The sequence below is a fragment of the Chiloscyllium plagiosum genome, unplaced genomic scaffold (assembly GCF_037043375.1).
Source record: "Chiloscyllium plagiosum isolate Xiang-an unplaced genomic scaffold, Cpla_swu_hap1 HiC_scaffold_3, whole genome shotgun sequence".
NCBI classification, from domain to species: domain Eukaryota; kingdom Metazoa; phylum Chordata; class Chondrichthyes; order Orectolobiformes; family Hemiscylliidae; genus Chiloscyllium; species Chiloscyllium plagiosum.
This window is the reverse complement of record NW_028270141.1, coordinates 95,848,181-95,872,097: the sequence shown is the minus strand read 5'-3', so window position 1 is coordinate 95,872,097 and position 23,917 is coordinate 95,848,181. Positions and strand designations below refer to the sequence as shown.

At 41.4% G+C, this 23,917-nt stretch overlaps 1 protein-coding gene across 1 annotated transcript in view; it reads right to left on the bottom strand.

Annotated features, from left to right (window-relative positions):
* The window catches only part of me1 (malic enzyme 1, NADP(+)-dependent, cytosolic), a 440,214-nt gene that overhangs the window by 269,327 nt on the left and 146,970 nt on the right, over window positions 1-23,917 (bottom strand). Inside the window, exons 2-3 of the mRNA XM_043685873.2 lie at window positions 22,955-23,088; window positions 10,812-10,961 (exon numbers count right to left, since the gene is read on the bottom strand). Coding sequence (XP_043541808.1) covers window positions 10,812-10,961; window positions 22,955-23,088 — 284 coding nt within the window. The remainder of the gene's footprint in view (window positions 1-10,811; window positions 10,962-22,954; window positions 23,089-23,917) is intronic.

Below are 23,917 nucleotides of genomic sequence, written 5' to 3'. Positions count from 1 at the left end.
CTGGAGCGTTGGAGGCTGAGGGGTGACCTTATAGAGGTTTATAAAATCATGAGGGGCATGGACAGGGTAAATAGACAAGGTCTTTTCCCTGAGTTGGGGCAGTCCAGAAGTGAAGAACATAGGTTTAGGGTGAGGGGAAAAGTTTTAAAATAGACCAAAGGGGCAAATGAGTTTCCAGAAGTGGTGGAGGCGAATACAATTATAGCAGTATTTAAAGAAGATATCTGGCTGGGTATATAAATAGGAAGGGTTTCCAGGGACATGGGCCAAGTGCTGGCAAATGGGACTAGATTAAATTAGGGTATCTGGTCAGCATGGACGAGTTGGACCGAAGGGTCTGTTTCCATCTCTGACTCCATGTATTTGGAAAGGCAAGGACTGATTTAGGAAGAGTCAGCATGGTTTTGTGCATGGGAAATCATGTCTCATGAACTGTATTGTTTGAAGAAGTGACCAAGATGATAGATGAAGGTAGAGCAGTACATGTTGCCTACATGGGTGTTAGCCAGGCCTCTGACAAGGTTCCGCATAGTAGACTGGTTAATAAGGTTAGATCAAATGGGATCCAGGGAGAGCTAACCAAGTGGACACAAATTGACTTGATGGTTGTATTCAGAGGGTGGTGGTAGACGGTTATTGTTCAGACAGGAGGCCTGTGACCAGTGGTGTGCCACAACTATCAATATTGGGTCCACTGTTGCTCGTTACTTACAACAAAAATTGGATGAGAATTTTGGAGGCATGGCTAGTACGTTCATGGATGACACCAGAAGTAGACAGTGAAGAAAGCTTATCTAAGAGTACAACAGGATCTTGATCAAAACCAAAAAGATCTGCAGATGCTGTAAATCAGAAACAAAAACAAAAATGGCTGGACAGCTCAGTAGGTCTGGCAGCATCTATGAAAAGTCAGAGTTAACGTTTCTGGTCCAGTGACCCTTCCTTGGGATCCCCAGACCAGAAAGGTTAACTGATTTCTCATTATAGACAGTGCCAGGCCAGGTTGGATCTTGATCAACTGGGCCAATGGGCTGAGAAGTGGCAGATGGAATTTAATTTAAATAAATAGGTGGCATTGAATTTTAGTAATACAAACCAGGGCAGGACTTCTACAGTTAATAGTAAGGCCTTGGGTACTATTGTCAAACAAAACTAGGGGTGAAAATGTGTTGCTGGAAAAGCACAGGTCAGGCAGCATCCAAGGAGCAGGAGAATCGACGTTTCGGGCATGAGCCCTTCTTCAGGCTTTAATGGCGATGGAGGAGTCCAAGGACCTGCATGTCCTTGGTGGAGTGGGAGGGTGAGTCGAAGTGGTGAGCCACAGGGTGGTTGAGTTGGTTGGTCCGGGTGTCCCAGAGGTGGTGTTCCCTGAAACGTTCCACAAGTAGGCGGCCTGTTTCCCCAATATAGAGGAGGCCACATCGGGTGCAGTGGATGCAATAAATGGTGTGTGGGGAGTTGCAGGTGAATTTGTGGCAGATATGGAAGGATCCCTTGGGGCCTTGGAGGAAAGTAAGGGGGGGGGGGGCGCGGGGAGGAGGTGTGGGCGCAAGTTTTGCATCTCTTGCGGTTGCAGGGGAAGGTGCCGGGAGTGGAGGTTGGGTTGTTGGGGATGTGGACCTGACGAGGGAGTCACGGAGGGAGTGGTCTTTTTGGAACCCTGATAGGGGAGGGGAGGGAAATATATCCCTGGTGGTGGGGTCCGTTTGGAGGTGGCAGAAATGACGTCATGGAGGCAGTAGGAGGTGGTGTCCGCGAGCTGACGTTTAGCCTCAGCGGTATAAAGGTCGGTGCGCCAAACTACTACCGAACCTCCCTTGTCTGCCGGTTTGATAGTGAGGTTGGGGTTGGAACAGAGGGAGTGGAAGGCTGCACGTTCCGAGGGTGAGAGGTTGGAGTGGGTCAGAGAGGTGGAGAGGTTGAGGCGGTTAATGTCGCGGCGGCAGTTGGCTATGAAGAGATTGAGGGCGGGTAAGAGGCCAGCATGGGGTGTCCAGGTGGATGGGGTGTGTTGGAGGTGGGAGAAGGGGTCAGAGGGTGGAAGAGAATCCTGGTTGAAGAAGTAGGCGCAGAGGCGAAGGTGGCGGAAAAATTGTTCTATGTCACGCCGCGTGTTGAACTCGTTAATCCGAGAGCATAGGGGGATGAAGGAGAGGACTCTGCTGAGAGCTGATCTTTCAACCTCAGAGGGGTAGTTTTGGAGGGATGATGAAAACACTGCAGTGCTGGGAGCTAGGACCTGGTGTGGGGCTGGAGCTGGGAGTGGGGGCGGGGACGGAGATCGGCGTGGGGGCGGGGTTAGGCGTGGTGATGGAGTTATGCTTAATGGCGATGGAGTCGTCCAAGGACCTTGGTGGAGTGGGACAAAACTAGGGGTACAGGTACCCAAGTCCTTGAAAGTGGCAACACAGGTAGACAGGGTGGTGAAGGTGGCATTTGGCATACTTGCCTTCTTTAGCCAAAGCGCTGAATACAGGAGTTGGTATATCATGTTATGGCCCTAAAAGTCATTGGTAAGGCCACATTTGGGTACTGCATAAATTCTGGTCTAGCCTGCTATGGAAGGATGGTATTAAACTGGAAAGGGTGCAAGAAACAATTTACAAAAATAATGTTACCGAGACCAGAGGATTTGCTTTATAAGCGGCAGGAAGGGGGATTTTTTCCCCCCGGAACCCAAGACGTTGAGGGATGACCTTGTAGAGGTTTAGAAAGTCATAAGGAGCGTAGAGGAGGTGAATAGCCAAGGTCTTCTTCCCAGGGTAGGGAAATCCAAAACTAGTTTAAGGAGAGAGGGGAAACATTAAAAAAAAAGGGGCCTAAGGGACAACTTTTCCAGAAGGTGGCATGTATATCGAACGAGCTGCCAGAGAAAGTGATAGAGGCGGGTACAATTACAACGTTTAAAAGAACATTTGGACAGATTGAGGGATATGGCCAAATGCAGGCAATTGGGACTAGCTCAAGTTCAGAAACCTAGTCAGCATGGACAAGTTGGCCTGAAGTATCTGTTTCTGTGCTGTATGCCGATGACAACTCTAGGCACACTAATCTCCAACTAGTATTTTGATTGAATATAAATAATGATCAGAATTAGTTAGATAACATGTAAATTCTTCATAGCTTCATATAAAATGTACAGAGAAATGCAAATTCTATTTGCAGGCAACATCTGTCAACTGTAAACTTTAGAATGAAGGTGCTAAAGCTAAAACTACAGCACACTATTTAAAATGTAAGCAACATAACTGACATGAGCATGAGTTGCAAGTGTTCTTTTCGATAACTGACCAGACTATGCTCCCAACAGGACATGCCTTCATCAAAAACCTATACGGTTCAAGTTTCAGAATGGCACGTCAAATTGGAGCACTCTGGATAATTCTGTCACATTCTTACAGTCCTTTCCAGCTGTAAGATATCCTACTGGTCCACCTTCTTTGTACTTGGATGCCAAACCCACCTTCCACCCACTAAATCAATATTATATAGGGTAAAATCAGTCAGGTTCAAAACATTGCAAGCTTGTGACTTATCAGAAGTTGGTGTCTGACGCAAAAGTCAAAACCCTGCCTACAATGTGTGTAAATGTCATGAAAATAATTTATTTCATATTGCATAAAAATTCAGTGATTAAAAATTGATAAATTAAATGTCAAAGTTTCATAATTTGTGTGGTAAATCAATAATATTTCAAAGAGAAAATAGGAAATCAAGTCCTGAATACGTTATACTTCAATTGTACATGCATCCAGTTCTAAAATAGTCATATTTACTGATCTATATTTGAATTTAAAACATTCTCCCAACAAGCTCGAATCTATTAGGATCCAATTTTTATTTATACCTCCATTTTATCAGTTGCTAATGATGGCAATAGCAACATAGAAAGAACACAACTTGGCAATAATTTCAAGATACAGGTATCACACTAGACTCTAAAAATTAGCTGAAACATTAGAAGTTGGAAAATTTGCTTTCCGAATTTACAGCTTCTCCAGAACATCCACTTGGCTTCAACTACCAGTGGTGCTTCTTTATATTACAGCAATCAACAGCCAATTCAGTGCATAATTAGGGGTGAAAAACATCTGCAACAAATCCCTGTACCATTTACAAAATCACAGAGCTAATTATTGGTGGAGACGTCCAATTTGGCCTCAAAACTGGTGAAAACGAAGTAGTTCTCACAGGAATGGCTCACACTCCAATTGCTACTGTGTACCAACAAAAAAGATGGATTTACCTAGAAGACTTCACTAATTTCTTGCATTCAAAATGGAATGGGAAAGCGTACAAAGTAGCAATTGGCTTACTGTTTCAGGTTGACCCCCATCTGACGCATTCAACAGTTTGAAGGAAGGCCAGGAATTTAATTTGAACACAGACCAATATTAATCTCTAAATCACAGCTAGTGATCTCAAACGATATTGTTCAAGTTCAACAGCAATTCCAGTAAGACTATATTAGAATTGATTTTTTTCCCCCCAATCTTTCAACTATTTAGTAGTTATTTGTAGCATTTTTCAGCTCCTTTTTCCTTTTGTCGCAAACTTCTAACAACTAATAAATGGAAGGTGGATTCTGATAGAGTATTTTCCTTTGGAGGGAACATTCTAGAACTCTGGGCTGGATTTCCTCGTTTTTACGTTCAGGGAATTTCATGAGGTGTTCAGTCTGGCTGAAGAGACTTTTCTCACAGTATCTTCCACTTCTCACCACAAAATCACCTGGCCATCATGCAGCAGCAGATGAGATTCCTGTGGCTGCAAGAACATTCCTGCATACAGGCCATTGTTAAAGCCCAACTGCATACCATCTCAAACACTGCAAGCCAAGAGCTACATCACCCTCTGTCCTCCTCTTAGGCAACAATGTCTCAGAAACAGAAGCTAGTACCAAGCTTTCCAAATAGGGATTTGGAGGTTTTGGTGGACAGGGTAGTCTAGAGGATGACTTTCCTCTACCTAGATGATCAACAAGATGCTAAGCACATTCAGTCTGGATTCAGATAGCAGGCCAGGTCAGTGCTGCTCTCCTCAATCAGATGGAATGCACAGCGTTACAGAAAAAAAAAGCTCCTATTCCGGAGGTCTGCTGGCTTGTGACCAAACATTCACATCCGCAAGTAGTTCAGCTAAATCTTCTGCAATCCACAAGGTCAACTGCCTCATTACCTGTTGTTACCTCACTTTCACTGTAACCCTGCCACTGCACAGAAACCTTACTGATATTCATGGACAACCAACCCCACCCGTCCCCCAATCTCCCTGAACAACTTAGTGGCTCAGCCTAGCATCATCTCCTCCTCTACAACTATTAACCACCTTCCCTCTAGCTGAAAGGCTGTGCAATGCAGAGGCTGAAAATCTCCAAATAAGCACAAAGTGAGGGAGCACTAAGAAATGAAGCGAAGAGCCAGAAGGTCCACCCTGAACTGATAGTTAGTGACTGGGGTGTCTGATTCAGAAATTGACCTGGTTGGAGCTTCAAGTCAAAAAGGTGTGCCTGACCACCACACTGGGGTCCTGGCAAGCAGCAATGGATCCAGAGCCAGTCCGTGTGCAACCATAATTACATGCTGAGGCTTATGCTTTGTCAATGCAAAGTTTCGTGAATGAAGGGTGGAGGATGATAATGTACACAGCATTTAAAGAAATGTTGGTGAAAGGACATTAAAACGTAAGCATCGTGATGTACGTGGCGATCAGCAGCCACCAGGTAACTACTCCAACCTGTAACTTAGGAAATGTCACCATCTAATTTCACAGAGGACAAGGGGAGAATTGCAAGCTTTATACCAGTGAGGGGAGAAGGATTATTACTGAGATGCAAATAAGGCAGGGTGCTTATCAGCAAAATTCTGATCTTGCCATCAAAACGAAGGGTAAAATAAAATCAGAAATTACCTCCTAGATGTCAAAAATCAGATTCTCTTCATTCCCAACGTTCTCTCCCACAGTTCTTACTGTTGCCCACATCACTCAAGACACACGACGGAGAATCTTGAAATCCTTTGGGGTCTTCCATTTAAGATTAAACTGAGAATTGACTTCTCTCCAAATAAAAAGCCAGTAGGAAGTTGTAAATCCCTATTTAGGCGACACGACTCTGTAATCTTTTTTTTATATTCTTGATTGTGGACCACTCATTGCAGGTGTTATTTATCCTGCTGCTGTGCCTGTTCAAGCAATGGTGGTGTTGGGGGGGGGGGGAGTTAGTTGCCAACTGGCACCAGGGAGTATGTGCAAAATGAGATTTGTCCAGTAACAGGTAGCTGATTGACAACTGATCACCTATCCCAGACCAATGATAAAGGCCTCTGCCTATCAAAAACTCGGATTAGCTCCCAGCTAGCTGAACAACATGCGGGTGTGAATGTTTGGTCATAAGCCAGCAGACCTCACGAATAGGAGCTTTCTTTCTCTCTACAGGTTTAAAAAAAAACTGGTTTTCTTTAGACTGGAGGTGTTCTTCAACAGTTACCATAAGCTATGACTCTTAACCAATAATTCAGAGACTTCACAAATATGAAGGAATCACTCTGCCTCCCACCAGTCAATTGATGGATGAATGAATGGATGGACAGACAGACAAGTAACAAATCCATCAAGCAAAAAAAAAAAAGAGTTCTCAGCAAACTTTATGGACACGGACTATTAAACTTCTTTCCCAGTCTTGGCCTCTACCCGTACATCCAGGCTTTTACTTTCGTATCTCTCTCCATTTGTGTAGGGGTCCTTTATAAGGGGTTAAAGTTTTACCTGGTGTAGTTCAGTGATTCAGAATTGGTTTACCTCAACTAGAATTTCTTTTTGCAAAAAACAATAACCTATTAAGTACGCAAAGCTGATTTTTTTTTTGCCCTGTTAAAATGATCTAAATGTCAGGTAAATTGGGGCATTTTGCATACTTTCATAAAATAGGTAACTTTTGTGGAAACTCTAGGAATAGCAGCCCACTACTCTCATGAGGCATAAACATGTTGTCTGAACTAATATTGCTTACTCAGGTCTTTTAAAAACTGATGCACTTTAAAAAGTGATGCATGAATTTGTTCCTCTGGAGACAGGTAAGAAGGGGTAAGATTAAGGAACCTTGAATGACAAGAACAGAGGGGCTTCTCATCAAAAGGAAGGCAGCTTACATAAGGAGGAGGAAGCAAGGATTTAGCACAGCTTTAAAGGACTATAGACTTGCGAGAAAGGAGCTCAGAAATGGACTGAGGAGAGCCAGGAGGGGGCATGAAAAAGGTTTGGCAAGAAGCATTAGGGAGAACCCAAAGGTGTTTTACTCATATGTGAGGAATAAGAGAATGATCAGGGAGAAGATAGGGCCAATCGGGGATAGCAGAGGGAACTCGTGCATGGAGTCTGAGCAGATAGGGGAAGCCCTAAATGAGTTTTTTTGCTTCAGTTTTCACTAAGGAAAGGGGCGTTGTTGTGAATGAGAACTTTGAGGAGCGGTGATACAGGTTTGACCAGATCAAGATTGATGAAGTTGATGTGCTGGAAATTTTAGCAAACATTAAGATTGATCAGCCCCCAGGGCCAGACCAGATTTATCCTAGGCTGCTCCGGGAAGTGAGAAAGGGAGGTTGCTAAGCCACTGGCGAAGATCTTTGCCTCCTCACTCTCCACTGGAATCGTAATGGAGTATTGGAAGGAGGCAAACGTTGTTCCTCTTTTTAAGAAAGGTAATAAGGAAATCCCTGGCAATTACAGACCAGTCAGTGTTGCATCTATGGTCAGCAAAGTTTTGGAAAGAATTCTGAGGGATAGGATTTATGACCATTTGGCAAAGCATAGTGTGAATAAAGGCAGTCAGCATAGCTTTGTGAGGGGCAGAGCAGGTCTCACAAATCTTATTGAGTTCTTTGAGGAGGTGACAAGACAGGTCGATGAAGTTTGAGCAGTGGATGTGGTGTATATGGACTTCAGCAAGGCATTTGATAAGATTTCCCATGGCAGGCTCATTCATAAAGTCAGGAAATATGAGATACAGGGAGATTGGCTATCTGGATTCAGAATTGGTTGGTTGACTGAAGACAGAGTGTGGTTATAGATGGAAAGTATTCTGCCTGGAGGTCAGTGTTGAGTGGGGTCCCATAGGGCTCTGTTCTTGGGCCTCTGCTCTTTGTAGTTTTATAAATGACTTGGATGAGGAGGTTGAGGGGTGGGTTAGTAAATTTGCAGATGACACAAAAGATTGGAGGTGCCTTCGATTGTATAGAGAGCTATTGCAGGCTGCAGCACGACAGACAGGATGCAGAGCTGGGCTGAGAAATGGCAGATAGGGTTCAACCTGGATAAATGCAAAGTGATGCATTTTGGAAGGTCAAACTTGAATGCTGAATATAGGATTAAAGACAGGATTCTTAGCAGTGTGGAGGAACAGAGGGGTCTTCATATGCAAGTACATAGATCCCTCAAAGGTTGCCACCCATGTGGATACGTTTGTTAAGAAAGCATATGGTGTTTTAGCTTTCGAGTTTAAGGGGGATCAAGTTTAAGAGCTGCAAGGTTTTGCTACAGCTCTACAAGTCCCTGGTGAGACCACACTTGGAATATTGTGTCCAGTTCTGGTCGCCCTACTATGGGAAAGATAGAGGCTTTTGAAAGGGTGCAAATAATGTTTACCAGGATGCTGCCTGGACTGGAGGGCTTGCCTTATGAAGAAAGATTGAATAAGCTCGAATTTTTTCCTCTGGAGAGGAGGAGGAAGAGAGGTGACCTGATCGAGGTATACAAGATAATGAGAGAATGGATAGTGTCAATAACCAGAGACTTTTCCCCAGGGCAGGATTGACTGGTACAAGGAGTCATAGTTAGAAGATATTAGGAGAAAGGTATAGAGGGGACATCAAAGGAAGGTTCTTTATGCAGAGAGTTGTAAATGCATGGAATACATTGCCAGCTGTGGTGATAGAAGCAGAGTCATTGGGGACATTTAAGTGACTGCTGGACATGCACATGGATAGCAGTGAGTTGAGGAGTGCATAGGTTAAGTTATTTTATTTTACATTCGGATTAACCCTCAGCACATCGTGGGCCAAAGGGCCTGTTCTGTGCTGTAGTTTTCTACGTTCTAAGGTAGTGTTACTATACTGGTGTATTACTTTTTTAAAAGATCACATGGATGAACTCTGACAAACAAAATTATGTCAAGACACTTGTACATTCTCAACTATTGACAGAATCCCCACGGTTTGCAATGACTTTTTCAACGTACCACTTTATTTGGGATAAGTGACACAAACAGGCCATATGGGCTGATCAGATCATGCTCCACTACAACCTCTTCTCATGGTTTCTGATCTGAATGCAGCACCATAACCTCATCCCTTTAAAACCACACAGTTGTTTGCAATTTCTACTTGAGGTTTTGTACTAGATTTCAACTTGGCAGAAACGTGATATGTTAAATTCACAGGTTCAAATTCAACTTAAGGGAGAATTATGTTGTCATCATACTGTCCATATTAAGCACTGTTGAAACAATCACAGATCACCTACAATGCTACACAGCAGGCTTGAAATTGGTTTTGATGAACGGACAGCACAATTGCTACTTCCAGCAAATAACTCAGGGAATGCAACAGATTCAATTCCAGATTCCCAAGGAAAAATGCCCTACTTTGAAAAAATTGGGAGGAGGTGGTTCAAACCATCAAAAACAAATACAAATGTTCCTCTTTTAGGACCATCGGAGTTTCTTTCCATGGTAGCTTTGGTATAAAAGCGAGAGTCAGGCAATAAAAAGGACCTTGCCAATAGAAGTTCATTTTAATAGTATACAGAATAACTCCTCTGAAACACAATCTCCTCCACTTTAGGAAGACAAAGGCAACAAGAACATCAGCTTCAATTTTCCCTCCAAGTAACACCAATCCTGACTTGAAAACGTACCAACATTCAGCGACATCCTGTGTCAGGATACTCGGAGCATCTTCAGAGCAGCCCACAGTGTGAGGCCATCCATCATGCACAGACTGCAATTGTTCAAGAATCGCTGATAATTAGGATGGACAATAAGTGCTGACTTTGTTTGCAACACACACAGCCTACCAATGAATAAATTAAAAATAATTTGAAAAAAGAAAATCAAGTAAACTAAAATTTGAATTGTACTTGTCCACCAAGATTCCAGATTAGGACCAGCATCAATACGTGAAACTGACTGCAGACTCACACATCTTCTCCCTCCCACCTAATGCTCCACACCTACCACTCTGACCACTACCTCCTCCCCATACCCACCCCCATCCTGCCTTGACAAAGGGAAGAACATTGAGCAATCAAAACTCACCTCTCTAGAGGACACCTGTCTCACCCATTTACAGTGCTCACTGCTCACAATATTTTTTTCTAACATCTCTAACTGAAGTATCTGATGGCTCAACAGAAATGAAGGGAAACAGTATCTCAGGTTAAACGTCTGAGGATTTGATAGTGTGGAATGTTATTAGTGAGCAAATCAACATAGCTATACAAAGGACTATCTCCATAAGTCTTAGCAACAGATTTAGAAAATGTACTGGTTCTTCAAGAAAGTTAATAATTCTTTTCAGCAGTGTGAAACATTCATATATGTTTTGAGATGTAAAAACAAGTCTGAGGTAGTACTAGCACCAAAGTTCATCTGCTTGTGTGCTTGAATAGTTATTGACCGGTTAGGAAACTGGTTGTCAGTCTGATACACAATTACAGCTGCCACCAACATATGTCACGACAAAACAAGGATCTATTTACTCTTTTAAATTGATCAATTGTCCTCACAATAGATGTGTTGCAGTGCATCAATCACTTACCTTGGCCTGCGAAATACAAGTCCATAATTCTGACAAGCCAGGCCCACCGTGGGTGTATAAACAATAGGCATGAATCTCTCAATGTCTGAGGTCAGTAATCTGTAGAAGAGCTTCTCATTTCGGTCTTGAAGGGCAGTTAGAAATACATACCTTAAAATGATAGAAGTGCAAAGTAAGAAACAACTTGTTGAAGCAAGCAAATAAAGCATACCCCATTAGACCAGTTAGAAAAAGCAAAAGGCTAATATGTATTTATTTTGTTAACAGGGTGCACTTTCTTTAAAGCTATAAATTGTTAAAGAACATGAAAACTTGAAATTTTAATAGAATCTGAGTTGAATCCTGCCATATTTACAGATTTAACAGCTATTACTTCGTAATCATAATAGTGAGTTTACAACATCTTATTCATGCTTATGATAAATACAAGTACACAGCCGTGTCAGTCAAATTCACCTATTACAAAATGTTCACTCCACAACAGAAAGGCAAACTTGATAAATGGATAAAATCACAAGGTGCAGGATGAACCCTCCAATAAATCAATACAATTCATTTAAATTGTACAATTCTGTACAGGTATCAAGAATGCAAGTCAATCTTTTGTTCCCAGCAAGCCAAAAGTATTCTTTCGTCTTTCACGCAAATAAGCAATATGATGTATGACTTTCAGTGCTGTTGTGGTGTCAGGTACATAGACCTTATGTCCTCAGAACTGGTGAATCTGATCAAGCAACACATCCTATTGACCACTCCCAGCAGGCAGCGTGATCATGCCCATCAAGGGCATTGCCTGCATGGCTGAGAACAGTATTTTACATCTACCATTATGATGCTGCTATTGGAAATAGTCTACTAAAAAATTTGCTCTGTGCTAAGAGTTATATCAAAAATCAATTTAAGATCACCAGTCAGGTTGTGTGTGATGCACTTGCACATGCTGGAAGCTCTATGTATTATTATGATATAATACTGCTTTGTGTAAATATAATTAGCTCATACACTTATTGTGCACCTTCATTAAAATAAAAAAATGGGTCATGATGACAGCAAATCTTTGCTCCAGTCACATAGCAACACCACAGCCCACAGTTTACTTGGTTGGTCTGAAAACTAAGATTGACAGTTAACAGATTCTACTGCATATCCATGTCAATAATGCACCAACCAGTCAGGGCCCACACTCATGCTGTATAAACTTTGCTCCTTTATCCTGGTCAGTTTGTGACCTAGTCCTGATGAGTACAAGAAAGGAAGTTTCCATTTCTTGCCCTTTCATTAGTGCTCAAGCTCTGTACCAAACAACTCCTTAATGATATGGCAGGGGAATCCAAGATGGCGGCGACCCAGCAAGACGGAGTCTATAGTGCTCCTCCCAAGGCTTGGGTACAGTGGGTAACCCACCCCCTACCACACTCACCAAATCATTTATAATAGTTGTGTAATTTAATTAGTTGTGTAATATTACATTTAAACAATTTAATCCTAAGTAAAAATGACTAAAGGGAAGGGAGCCCGCAGCTCTCAGCAAGCAGGAACCCCTCCCCCACCCTCTCCAGCTGCAGCAGAGGCGTCCACAACTGCCCCGGGGGACTTACCTACAGTGACAAGCCTTGCAGAAATGATTTCCAAGCTGGATTCGAAGATCGATGCCTTTATTGCAGAATCCAGAAATCGTTGGGACTCGCTCTCGGCCGCGCTGCAGAAGCACGACCGAGAAATCCAAGAAAGTGAGCGCCGAGTTGGAGGGGCGGAGTTAAAGGCCGCGACCTCTGAAACTACCGCTCAATCGGCCGTGGATCAGGTCCGGACTCTCAAGCAGCGAGTCCGGACCTTGGAAAATCATATTGACGACCTCGATAATCGAGATCGTCGAAAAAATATTCGTTTGCTGGGCCTTCCTGAACGGGAAGAGGAAGGCCAGCTTACAGCATTCCTGGAGCAGTGGCTGCCACAACCTTTAAATCTGGAAGCTGGATCAGGCCAGGTAAGGGTAGAATGGGCCTACCGGGTCGCGATACGCGGGCCCGGCTTGAACCAGCGCCCACGCCCGGTCCTGTTCCGGCTGCAGAGCTACAAGAAGAGGCAGATACTCCTAGAAGCCTCTAGAAATCTCGGAAAAGACCCCCAAGCTATGATCGATAAAGGATCCAAGATCATGCTATTTCAGGACTTTTCCCCAGCTCTGGTTCGAAAGAGGAAGGCATTCGACGAGGCGAAGAAGCGTTTAAGGGACTTAAATATTCAATACTCCTTACGCTACCCAGCGACGTTACGCTTTAACCATGAAGGATCCGTATATAACTTTGGATCACCAGAAAAGGCTAAGGAATTCTTGGACTCTCTTAGATAAACTGTAAGACATAATGGATGTTGGTTTGCCTTTCCCCCCGCTTTGGTTTATATCCCCCCTTTTTTTTCTCTTACCTTACTGTTTAATATTATCATGGGGGTTGGGGAGAGGGATTTGATTTTCTCCCCCCCCTTGGGGTTGTTATCTGTTATTATTTTATGTATATATGAGGGATGTATGTATATGTGTGTTTTATAGTTATATGTTTATATATGGTATTAACATTACCAAATATATCCAGGTGTTGGTATGGGTGGGGGTAGGGTGCTCACTGTTAACTCTAGCATTGTATTATATTTGAATTCTCCTCATTTTATTGAGGAGTGCCTGGGTCAAGGGTGGGGCATCAGTTGGGAGAGGATATGATGGACTTTGAGAGGAAGTGACACCCCCTGGGAACAAGGGGGAAAATCTCCACTTAGATACGTTTTATATTTTTTAAATTTAGCAATAGTTTTTTACTGTATTGTTGTGGGTGTATTAAAGAGGTTTTATTTTTGTAAATTTTATATGTTCTACGCTCGGGATGTTCTGGATAGGGTTTCCCCCTCCCGAGGGGTCTCGGATTGGCCCAGAGGATTATGGTTGATCAGTCGGTTAAGTGGTGCACCTGGAATGTCAAGGGGAGTAATTAGGCAGTCAAAAGGAAGAAAATATTATCAAATCTTAAGAAGGAAAGAGTTGATATAGCTCTCCTACAGGAGACACACCTGTCAGATAAAGAACACTTGAACTTACGACAGGGCGGATTTGATCAGGCCCTTTTTTCTTCTTTTAGCTCAAAAAGCAGGGGAGTTGTTATTCTTGTTCGGAAGAATTTCCCTTTCAAAATCCTAAAGCAGATAAAAGACGAATCTGGACGATATATCTTGATTAAAGCCCTCATAAATGGAGAGGAATATGGGTTTTTAAATTTGTACTGCCCCCCTGGCACACCCCTTTAAATTTATAACGGAAGCCTTTTCAAAACTGATGGCTTTTGATGCCCGTCATATAATTATAGGGGGAGACTTTAATTGTATTATGGATCCGGAAATAGATAGGATTCCCAAGAGTACTGCAGGAGTATCTCCCAGATTTAGACAATTGATGGATCTGAACAAAGAATTAGGATTAGTAGATGTATGGAGATGTCTTCATCCACAGGGCAGAGATTTTTCTTTCTACTCTAATCCACATAAATGTCATACCAGAATTGATATGTTTTTTGCCCCCTCGATTTTTTAAATTCCATATCATCCTGTAAAATAGGTAGTATAGCAATTTCCGACCACGCTGCTGTATATATGGAAACGAAGGCGAGGAACAATGGGACATCCCCTCAGCATTGGCGTATGGACCCCTTCCTAATGAAAGATAGTAAATTTGTAAAGTACTTCTCTCAAGAATTTAAAACTTTTTTAGAAATTAATTCAGGTACAGCTAGCAACCCGTCAATGATGTGGGAGACCATCAAAGCTTACACGCGAGGCTTGATCATCTCCTACTCAGCGACCCAGAAGAAATTAAAGGGAGAACAACAGCGTCTGCTTGAAGCCCGCTTAAAAGCGGCTGAAACAGCATACACTGATAGACCTATTATTAAATTGCAAAGGATTACAGCTCTTAGCACAGCTCTAAACACTACGCTTACTCAAACGGCTAAGAGGGAAATATTATTTGCAAAGCAAAGGTTATATGAATATGGCGACAAACCGGGTAAATATTTAGCATTTCTTGCAAAGACAAAAAAGGCCCCTCAGACTATTACATCTATCAAGGAAAGTACAGGTATTTTGACTCATGATCACAAAAAGATTAATGCGATCTTTAGAGAATTTTATTCTCAGTTATATAAATCACAGGATTGTGAAGATAGGACGAAGAGGATGCAGTCATTTTTTAAAAATTTGACTTTTCCAGGCCTAACTCCGGAACAAGTATCGGTCCTAAATGCTCCTCTTACACTCCAAGAAATACTTGATGCAATTAGGCAACTTCAGAATGGTAAGGCACTGGGCCCAGATGGTTTTCAAGCTGAATTCTATAAAGAATTTACAGAAATATTGGCTGGTCCACTTATGGACATGTATAACTATGCATATAGTCAGGGCTGTCTCCCGCCTTCGCTGAGAGCGCCAAATATCTCTCATCCTTAAAAAAAGGAAAGGACCCAGAAGATTGTACATCATACAGACCAATATCCTTGCTAAATGTAGATTTTAAAATCCTTTCTAAAACGTTAGCACTGAGACTAGAAAGGATACTGCCACATATTATAAAGGAGGATCAGACGGGGTTTATTAAGGGCCGTAGATCATCCAATAATATTAGAAGGGCTCTGCATAGGATTCAAGCCTGTCATCAGGGAAAGATACCAGGAGTAGTGGTTTCATTAGACGCGGAAAAGGCATTTGATAGGGTCGAATGGTCGTATTTGTTTTACACATTGGAAAGGTTTGGCGTTGGACAGGTGTTTACCAAATGGGTCTCAACATTGTATAGTGATCCCAAAGCAGTTGTGGTTACCAATGGATTAGGTTCGGATAGCTTCAGTGTGGGTAGGGGCTGCCGTCAGGGATGTCCCCTCTCACCATTGTTATTTACGCTAATAATTGAACCACTAGCAGAAGCTATACGAGCTGATCCTAATATAGTGGCCCCAAGGATTGGTACAGGTAAACATAAAATTACCCTTTATGCAGAGGATGTTCTTCTATTCCTCAGTAATCCTCTGATGTCCGTACCTCGCCTAATCCAAGTTATCAATACATTTAGTGCATTCTCAGGCTATAAAATTAATTTATCAAAATCGGAGGCTATGCCAATGGGTGGCCTTGCTATGATACCCCGCTTAGCGGACGGATCCCTTTTTCCCTTTCGTTGGTCCCTGGAGGGCTTCTTATATTTAGGCATTTTTATTACCCCAGTATTTGGTCAGTTGTATAAGGCTAATTTTGTGTATTTACTGGAAAGGATAAGGCAGGACCTCCAGCGATGGGGAGACCTACCAATTTCCTGGTTGGGTAGAATAGCACTAATCAAAATGAATGTCCTGCCCAGTCTCCTACATCCTATGAGAATGCTTCCGGTGATGCTGCCGAGGACGGCTTTATGTAAATTATATGGCTGGCTGGGTTCCTTTATCTGGAATCATAGGCGGCCCCTCATTAAGCTGAAGAAGCTACAGCTTCCACAGGCAACGGGTGGATTGGACTTCCCAGACTTTAGGAAATATCAGTGAAGTTCCCTATTAAGTTACATAGCTGATTGTGGATCAGACAAGACCCAATCAATCTGGTTGGACATCGAGGCCTCTCAAGTAAAATACCCACTTATTCACCTTTTTCTTCTCAGACAAGAGGAAAATCATTACAGATCACTGTAAAAACCCTATAATACTAAATACAATCAAGGCTTGGAATATAATGCGGCAAAATGAGGGCAATTCACATAAAACATCCCCCTATGCACCGATAGTGGGAGCATTTGGATTCCAACCGGGGTTAACAGATGCCACTTTTAAACTCTGGAGATCCAGGGGTATCTCATGTTTAGGGGATCTATTTAAAGACGGGGTCCTGATGTCTTTCGAACAGCTGCGTCAGAAATTCGGATTACCCAATGGAGACCTCTTTCGATACTTCCAAATTCGAGATTATATACAGAAGAAGACTACGTTATTAGATAGTCTTTATAAATCAGATAGAGAATGTAGTGTCCTACGACCAGTGGGGGTATCTTCCATCAGTACTATTTATCATTTACTACATGATGATGTATTGGGAGATATGGATAATCTGCTTAAAACATGGGATCAGGATTTGGGACTAGAAATCTCTATAGAAACATGGAATGATATTTGGGAAAACGCTAGAAGAATTACTATCTGTAACAGAACCCAGGCTATCCAGCTGAAGATACTTCATAGGGCCCATATAGCACCGGATCGACTGGCAAAATGTAAGGCAGGAGCATCTCCAATGTGTCCTAAATGCAAAATAGAGGTGGGCACTCTTGTACATTGCTTATGGACCTGTCATAAGATCCGTAGATATTGGACTAAAGTAGCAAGTACCCTGACAAGAAATTTTAGGAACGGAAATTAAAGTGGACCCTGTATCTCTCCTCTTGGGCTTTTCGAACTTTCCCTCCCTGGACATGTACGGGAAGAGACTATTTTCTCTTCTCTCTTTCTGTGCAAGGAAAAATATTTTGGTGAACTGGGTGGCTAAGGGCCATCCTGGACTTTCAAATTGGCACAGATTAATTATGGAATGTATTCCCCTTGACTTCCTTACAAATATGGTGCACCGAAAGACCGAATTATTTTATAAAATATGGCAGCCCTTCTTGAATTACATAAATACAGATATTTCGGCTATCCTAACAAGGGCTTTTATTTAATTGAGATTACAAACCTGGCTGGTCCGGGGCCCCTCGGGGGAGGAATCCCGCACGAATACGGGTTTTATTACATCTGATGTTAACACATTCCGAGCATGTAAGAGACTTAAATATACACTCTGGTTAGTTGTAGGTTAGATTACTAGATAGTTGAGTTTTGTTTGTTTTTTTTTCTTTTTTCGTTTTTTTTTGTTAAATTTTGGCTATTGTATATTTGAGCTAATTGTATATCAATGTTTATATCTGAGAGTTTTGTTTATTTTTGTAAACTTGTAAAAATGTTAAATTTCTAATAAAAATATCTATAAAAAAACAATGATATGGCAAAGATTGTTGTCAAGTTGTAGCTACATGATGAGCACATTAACAATTTACTGTGACATCAATAAGGAATTTAAGACTTATCGATTTTGCATGATATTTCAGTCTTAAATTCAAATGGATTAAAATCACTGAATAGACATCCTTACGTAAAGTGGATCTCTAAAATTTCCAAAACTTGGCACACCTTTTTCACTTTCAAGCAAAGTTAGTACACAAACTAGTAAATGTCTTTGTTCAATCACTAATTCATGTAAGTACAATTCATTTCAATTTGAGCAATGAAACATGGAACAGGCATTCCACTCGAATGTTTGGAGATCCATCTCTTATAATACTTTGTTTCTGTGGATGCCGTGCAATGTCTCTGGCCAGCTCGGAAGTGAAACAGATGAAACAGGCCAGGCTCACTGACCACCACGTACAACTCAAGTAACAATGAAATTGTTTCAATGTTACTTCAGTGTCCAGTGGAAGTTGGCAGCAGGAACCAAATCGGCCAAATGGCAACAAATAAATATCTCGAAGAGGACAATGTAGAAAATATCCATTTAGTAGAGGAACACCTTTTCCTAGTAGATATTTAACAAACAATTTAAGTTATGTAGCTCAATCCTTCTGTGTACATTCTATTGTGCTGAAAATCTGGCACTAGAAATCAGAAATCTGAAACTTGGCCTTTATTTGGGAAATCATTGCATGCCTCAAAACTCCATTGAGGAATCAAATCTGAAAGTCAGTTTTATTTTCTTGGGACATAATGGCATGTCAAAAATGTACTGTATAAACAAGGAGAACACAAACTTCCAAATATGAGATTTCATCATTAGCTAATACTTGCTTTCATTCTTGGATTTCACACTTATATTGGCAAAAGATTTCATTAAGATTTCCATCAGAAACTGGCAAATATCTTGCCTCTAATGGAGTATTTTGCATGCAATGGTACGCAGATGCAGAGTATATATGAGTAATGCAAATCAAAAATACCTCTGGAAAAGATACCATTTCTTTTATTAACTTAGACTTTCACACAAGGGTTAATGGATTGTCTAGTTCCATCACCACAGCATTTCTAGATTCCTACCATCTGCTGTTGAAACTGTTGACCATTCCCTTAGAGACCTGGAGGTCTACAGCACACAAGGCTCTTAGGACCATTGAATCGATACCAAATCAAAAACAGTTTAATTATTCCAATCCCATTTTCTAGCACTTGGCTCATGGCATTGTGCACCTTGGCATCATGAGTGCAATGTTGATGGTTTCTGCCTCTATCACCATTATGGGCAGCGAGTTCCAGATTTCCACCATCCTGAGGGTGAAAGCATGTTTTTCCTCAGATTCCCTATAAACCGCCTGCCCTTACCTCAAATTTGTGCATCCTGGTCATGGATCCCTCAAGAGAAAAATTTTCTTTCTGTATGTCCCTGAAATTTCATGCATCAATCATGTGCACCCTCAGTTTCCCCTACTTCAAAAGAAATCAATCCTAGTCTACCCAATCTCACTTCATAACTAACTCAAGTCCAGGCAAGAAGTGTTAGAGTTCGAGCATAACCTTACTACCTTAAAAAAAATCTACACCTCAGTGTAGACCAGTCTCTCATATCATTCACCTTCTAATCTGGAACTCATCCAAAACTCAGACACTGGTCTTATGTTGCATAAAGTCCCACTCAATCACACTTCCATTCATTGACCCCTTCATCAGAACTGGGTTAAGCAACTGCTTTTAAAATTCACAATCTTTTGCTTCCAAACCCTGGCATGACCTCCCCCTCTCTATTTCCATCATCTCCTGCAACTCCATAACCATCCAACATATTTCCACGTTAATCAAATTTGCCTCCCAGTGCAATCCCATTTGTAAAATTGCTTCGCCATCAGCAGCCTTATCTTCAACTAACAAGGACCTAAGGTCTGGAATTCCCTGCATAAACCGCTTTCTCTTTCCTCCTTCAAAATGGACCTGTGTGTCATTGTTCTTAGTAAGCTGGAGAAAGTGAGGTCTGCAGATGCTGGAGATCAGAGCTGAAAATGGGTTGCTAGAAAAGCGTAGCAGGTCAGGCAGCATCCAGGGAACAGGAGAATTGACGTTTCGGGCATAAGCCCTTCTTCAGGAATCCTGAAGAAGGGCTTATGCCCGAAACGTCGATTCTCCTGTTCCCTGGATGCTGCCTGACCTGCTGCGCTTTTCCAGCAACACATTTTCAGTTCTTAGTAAGCTGCCCTAATAAGAACATAAGAAATGGGAGTAAATCATCTGGCCCCTCGAGCACGCTCTGCCATTCAATAAGATCATGGCTGATCTTTTCACAGCCTCAGCTCTGCTTACCTATCCTCTCACCATAACCCTTTACTTTTTTTGAACAGTAAAGGAATTATCTAACACCTTCTGTAGCTCTGGACTAAATTCTGTTGTTCAATAGTACTTCTGAAATGTCTTTATAACATTTAAAAAAAAAAAGCAAGAAAATTAACAGATAAATGCTTCAAATTTTTCATTTAAGCTTAAGTCTCATAAGAAACATCCAAGATCTTTAAATAGTTATTTTAAGTGTATAATTTGATTCAGGAAGAGTAACAGAACCTGACCAGGGAACAATCAAAGCAACTAAATAACATTCTTGCAAAGTGCTTTAGGACATTTGACTAAATTAAAGGCATTGTACAAATAATTATAGTACAAATTAATTTCAAGTAACAAATTCTTGTTAGAAGCATCAGTGATAAGAAACAATTAAATCCCCACAAAAGCGGAATATAAAAGACCCCATTTAGAAATGTAAAATATAAGTAGGAGTAGTCAGGTTGGATTTCAAAAGGGAAAATGGTGCTTGACCAACTGGCTTGGCTCTTTTTGTATGGTGGTTAACAGTAATGCAGTAGAGGTCATTCATCTAGGCTTTCTAAAATCTGACAATAAGGTTTCTCGTGGTAGGCTGATTAACAATGTCCAAGAAACAAGTTGCAGAATGGATTGTTGGTAGGCTTCTAAGTAGAAAGCAGAGAATGAAACTAGAGATCAGTTATTCAGAACCATGTCCCACAAGGATCAGCTGGGACTACTATTGTTCACAACTATGTTTTGAACTTTAGAATCAAAAGCAAGTTCTACATTTGAGAATTATATCAATACTGAAGATGACAGAAAAAAATTATAGATCATGAATAAACTTGCAGAATGGAAAAACAAGACAAAAGATAAATATATGCTAGTATTGTTGGGCAGGATAAGGTGGTCACTCATTACCTGGAGAGGACAAGTGGGGTAGAGGAACAAGGGATCTTGGAGAACAACCCAGTATTAATTTTTTTTTCCCTTAAAAAATAAAAAGGGTAAACAGGTAGGAAGGTTAAAAGAAAGCTGTACTGAACCTTGGTTAGGCCACAGTTAAACAGTACTATGCACCGACTTGTTGCCATATATTGTTGCCATATTATAAAAATGCATTCAAGAATTTGCAGAAGATATTCAAGGATTTTATTTGAAATGTGTAGACGTGTCAAGAAAGGCAGGGTCTTTTGTCTCTTGACCAAATCAAAATCTTTACATTTGAGGGGTTTTGATAGATTTGAGAAAATATTTCAGTTCCAGTCTTCTAATTCTGAGCAAGGGTCACCAGACCTGAAACTTTGATTTCTCTTCACAGATTCTGCCAGACCTGCTGAGATTTTCAAACAACTTCTGTTTTTGTTGGAGAGAATGTTTCCTTTTGTGGAGAAGATCTTAGCTTAAAACAGTCAATAAGATCAAGTAGCAAGTTCGCAGACAATATAGATTGGTGGAACTGAAGCAGTGAGGAGGATTGTCAGAGGATAGAGCAGGATATAGATCAGTTGGAGGCATGGGTAGAAAAATGGCAGATGGAGTTGAATCTTGACAAATGTGAAGTGTCGCATTTTCAAATGTAAAGTACAGGTGGAAATTATACAGTAAATGGCAAAACCAATAGGAGTGTTGATGTGCCAAGAGATCTGGGTTTACAAGTCCACATATCACTGAAGGTTGCAGCCCACGTAGATAAAGGTAGTTTAAAAGCTAATGCCTATGACCTGCTTGCCTTCATTGGAAGGGGCATTGAGAAGGATGGCAAGTTATGCTGCAACTTTATAGACTGTGAGGCCACACTTGGAACATTGCATCTAGTTCTGATCGCCACACTACCAGAAAGGAGGTGGATGTTTTGTAGAGGGTACAGAAAGGGCTTAGCATGACTTTGCCTGCAATGGGGGAATTTCAGCTATGAAAAACAAAAGGGTTGGATAAACTGGGTTTGTTTTCACTGGAACACAGGAGGCTAGAGGGTGACCTGAAAGAAGGTTAAAAGATTGGTAATAGCATGGATAGAGTGAAAAGTATGAGACTCTCTCCTAGAAAGGAGGGGTCAATTAAAAGGAGACACAGGTTGAAGGAATTGGGGTGAGAGATGAGTTAAAGAGATGCGCGAGGCAAATTTTTCTACACAAAAAGAGTGGTGAGTGCCTACAATGGGCTGGCAAAAAGTGGTGGTGGTAGCAGACAATAGCAGCATTCAAGAACCTGGACAAATACATGAATGGGAAGGAAGGGAATAGAGGGATACAGATCCTAGAAGTGAAGACAGTTTTAGTATGTAAGGGTCAAAGAACCTATTCCCGTGCTGTATGGTTTTGTTCTTTAAATCCAATGAGAAAATTCCATGACAGGGAGTGGTTGATGTGAATATTACAGAAGCTCTTCAAGGGAGATAGACAGCTATTTGAAGTGACAAAAGTTCAGTAAAAATGATCAGCTTGGAAATTTAACAAAAAAAGTTACTCCAATGGTGATCATGTAGCCATGGTCAAGTTTTGTGAACACTCATCTGGTTTAACAGGTCTTTAAGAAAAAGGAAATCCTTATCTCGTTTGGCCTACGTGACTCCAGACCCACAGCAATGTAATAGTATCTTAACTGCACTCTAAATTGAATGACTTGAGAGACCATTTCAAAGACAACGCTTGGGATGGGCAACATCCCATGAAGAATAAAATGGAATTAGCTTTAACGAGGCAAATCAGTCTTACTAAAAATGTAAATTTGTGGTGCCACTCTTACCGGTCAAGGTCATCTTTTATCATTTCATAGTTTTTCAGCACCTGAAGAACCTGAACATTCTGGTCAAGAACACAAGGGGGCAGAAGACCATGGATACCTAGTTGTTGTCTCTCTTCCAACGTGAAGGCCAAGCCCTAGAAAAAAAGATTTTAAAAGAGAGAAATGGCAGGTTATATGGATTTCTCAGGTCTTGCCAACCAATACAGAGGCCAAACCCCAATCAACAAGCTGGAAAACTTGCAAAACAAAGGGGGCAGAGGGGTTGGTGTTGGGACCTGCAAGTTTGTGGTTATCTATTGTGAGGCAGCACTGGTGCGGTGCAGCTCCAATTGGGTTAAACAGTTATATGGTTTCTCTAACAGGCCTGTGCTCTCAGCCTCAAACCCTGCTCCCAATCACCAATCTCAGCATCTTCCTGAAGGGGTCACACAGACTTTTCAGACTTGAAAAGCAGTTAGAGAGGAAAAAAAACATTTAGGAAGCATTGTGGTAAGCAAGCCTACCATGCACAAAATATATACAAATTAAACATGTATCCAAGAAATTGAGGTGGAAACATTCCCCAAAAGATTTTCAACTACACGTTTTGACATCACAGGAATTATTCAATAAGTTTGCTCTGATGTTTCACACCTCCAAACATTTTAAATTTTGATTACTGGTTTATTTATTGGCATGTGTATTTTATTACAAACTACAGTGAAATGTGTTGCATAAATACAGCACACATTATCCAGCATTTGAGTTTACAATGAATGGAAGCAATGCATTTAAAAAGAGAGAGGAAGTAATTTGCTTAACTTCATTGCAAAACGTCTAGGAGCAGAAATTTATTTTATCTTTAGAGTTATTATAGAAGCTGATTGCATAATTTGGAGGAAAAGCATGGACCCACGCAACCATGCCAGCCAAAAATATTGTATGCCTTGGCATTGGATGTACACATTTAAAATACTTAAATGT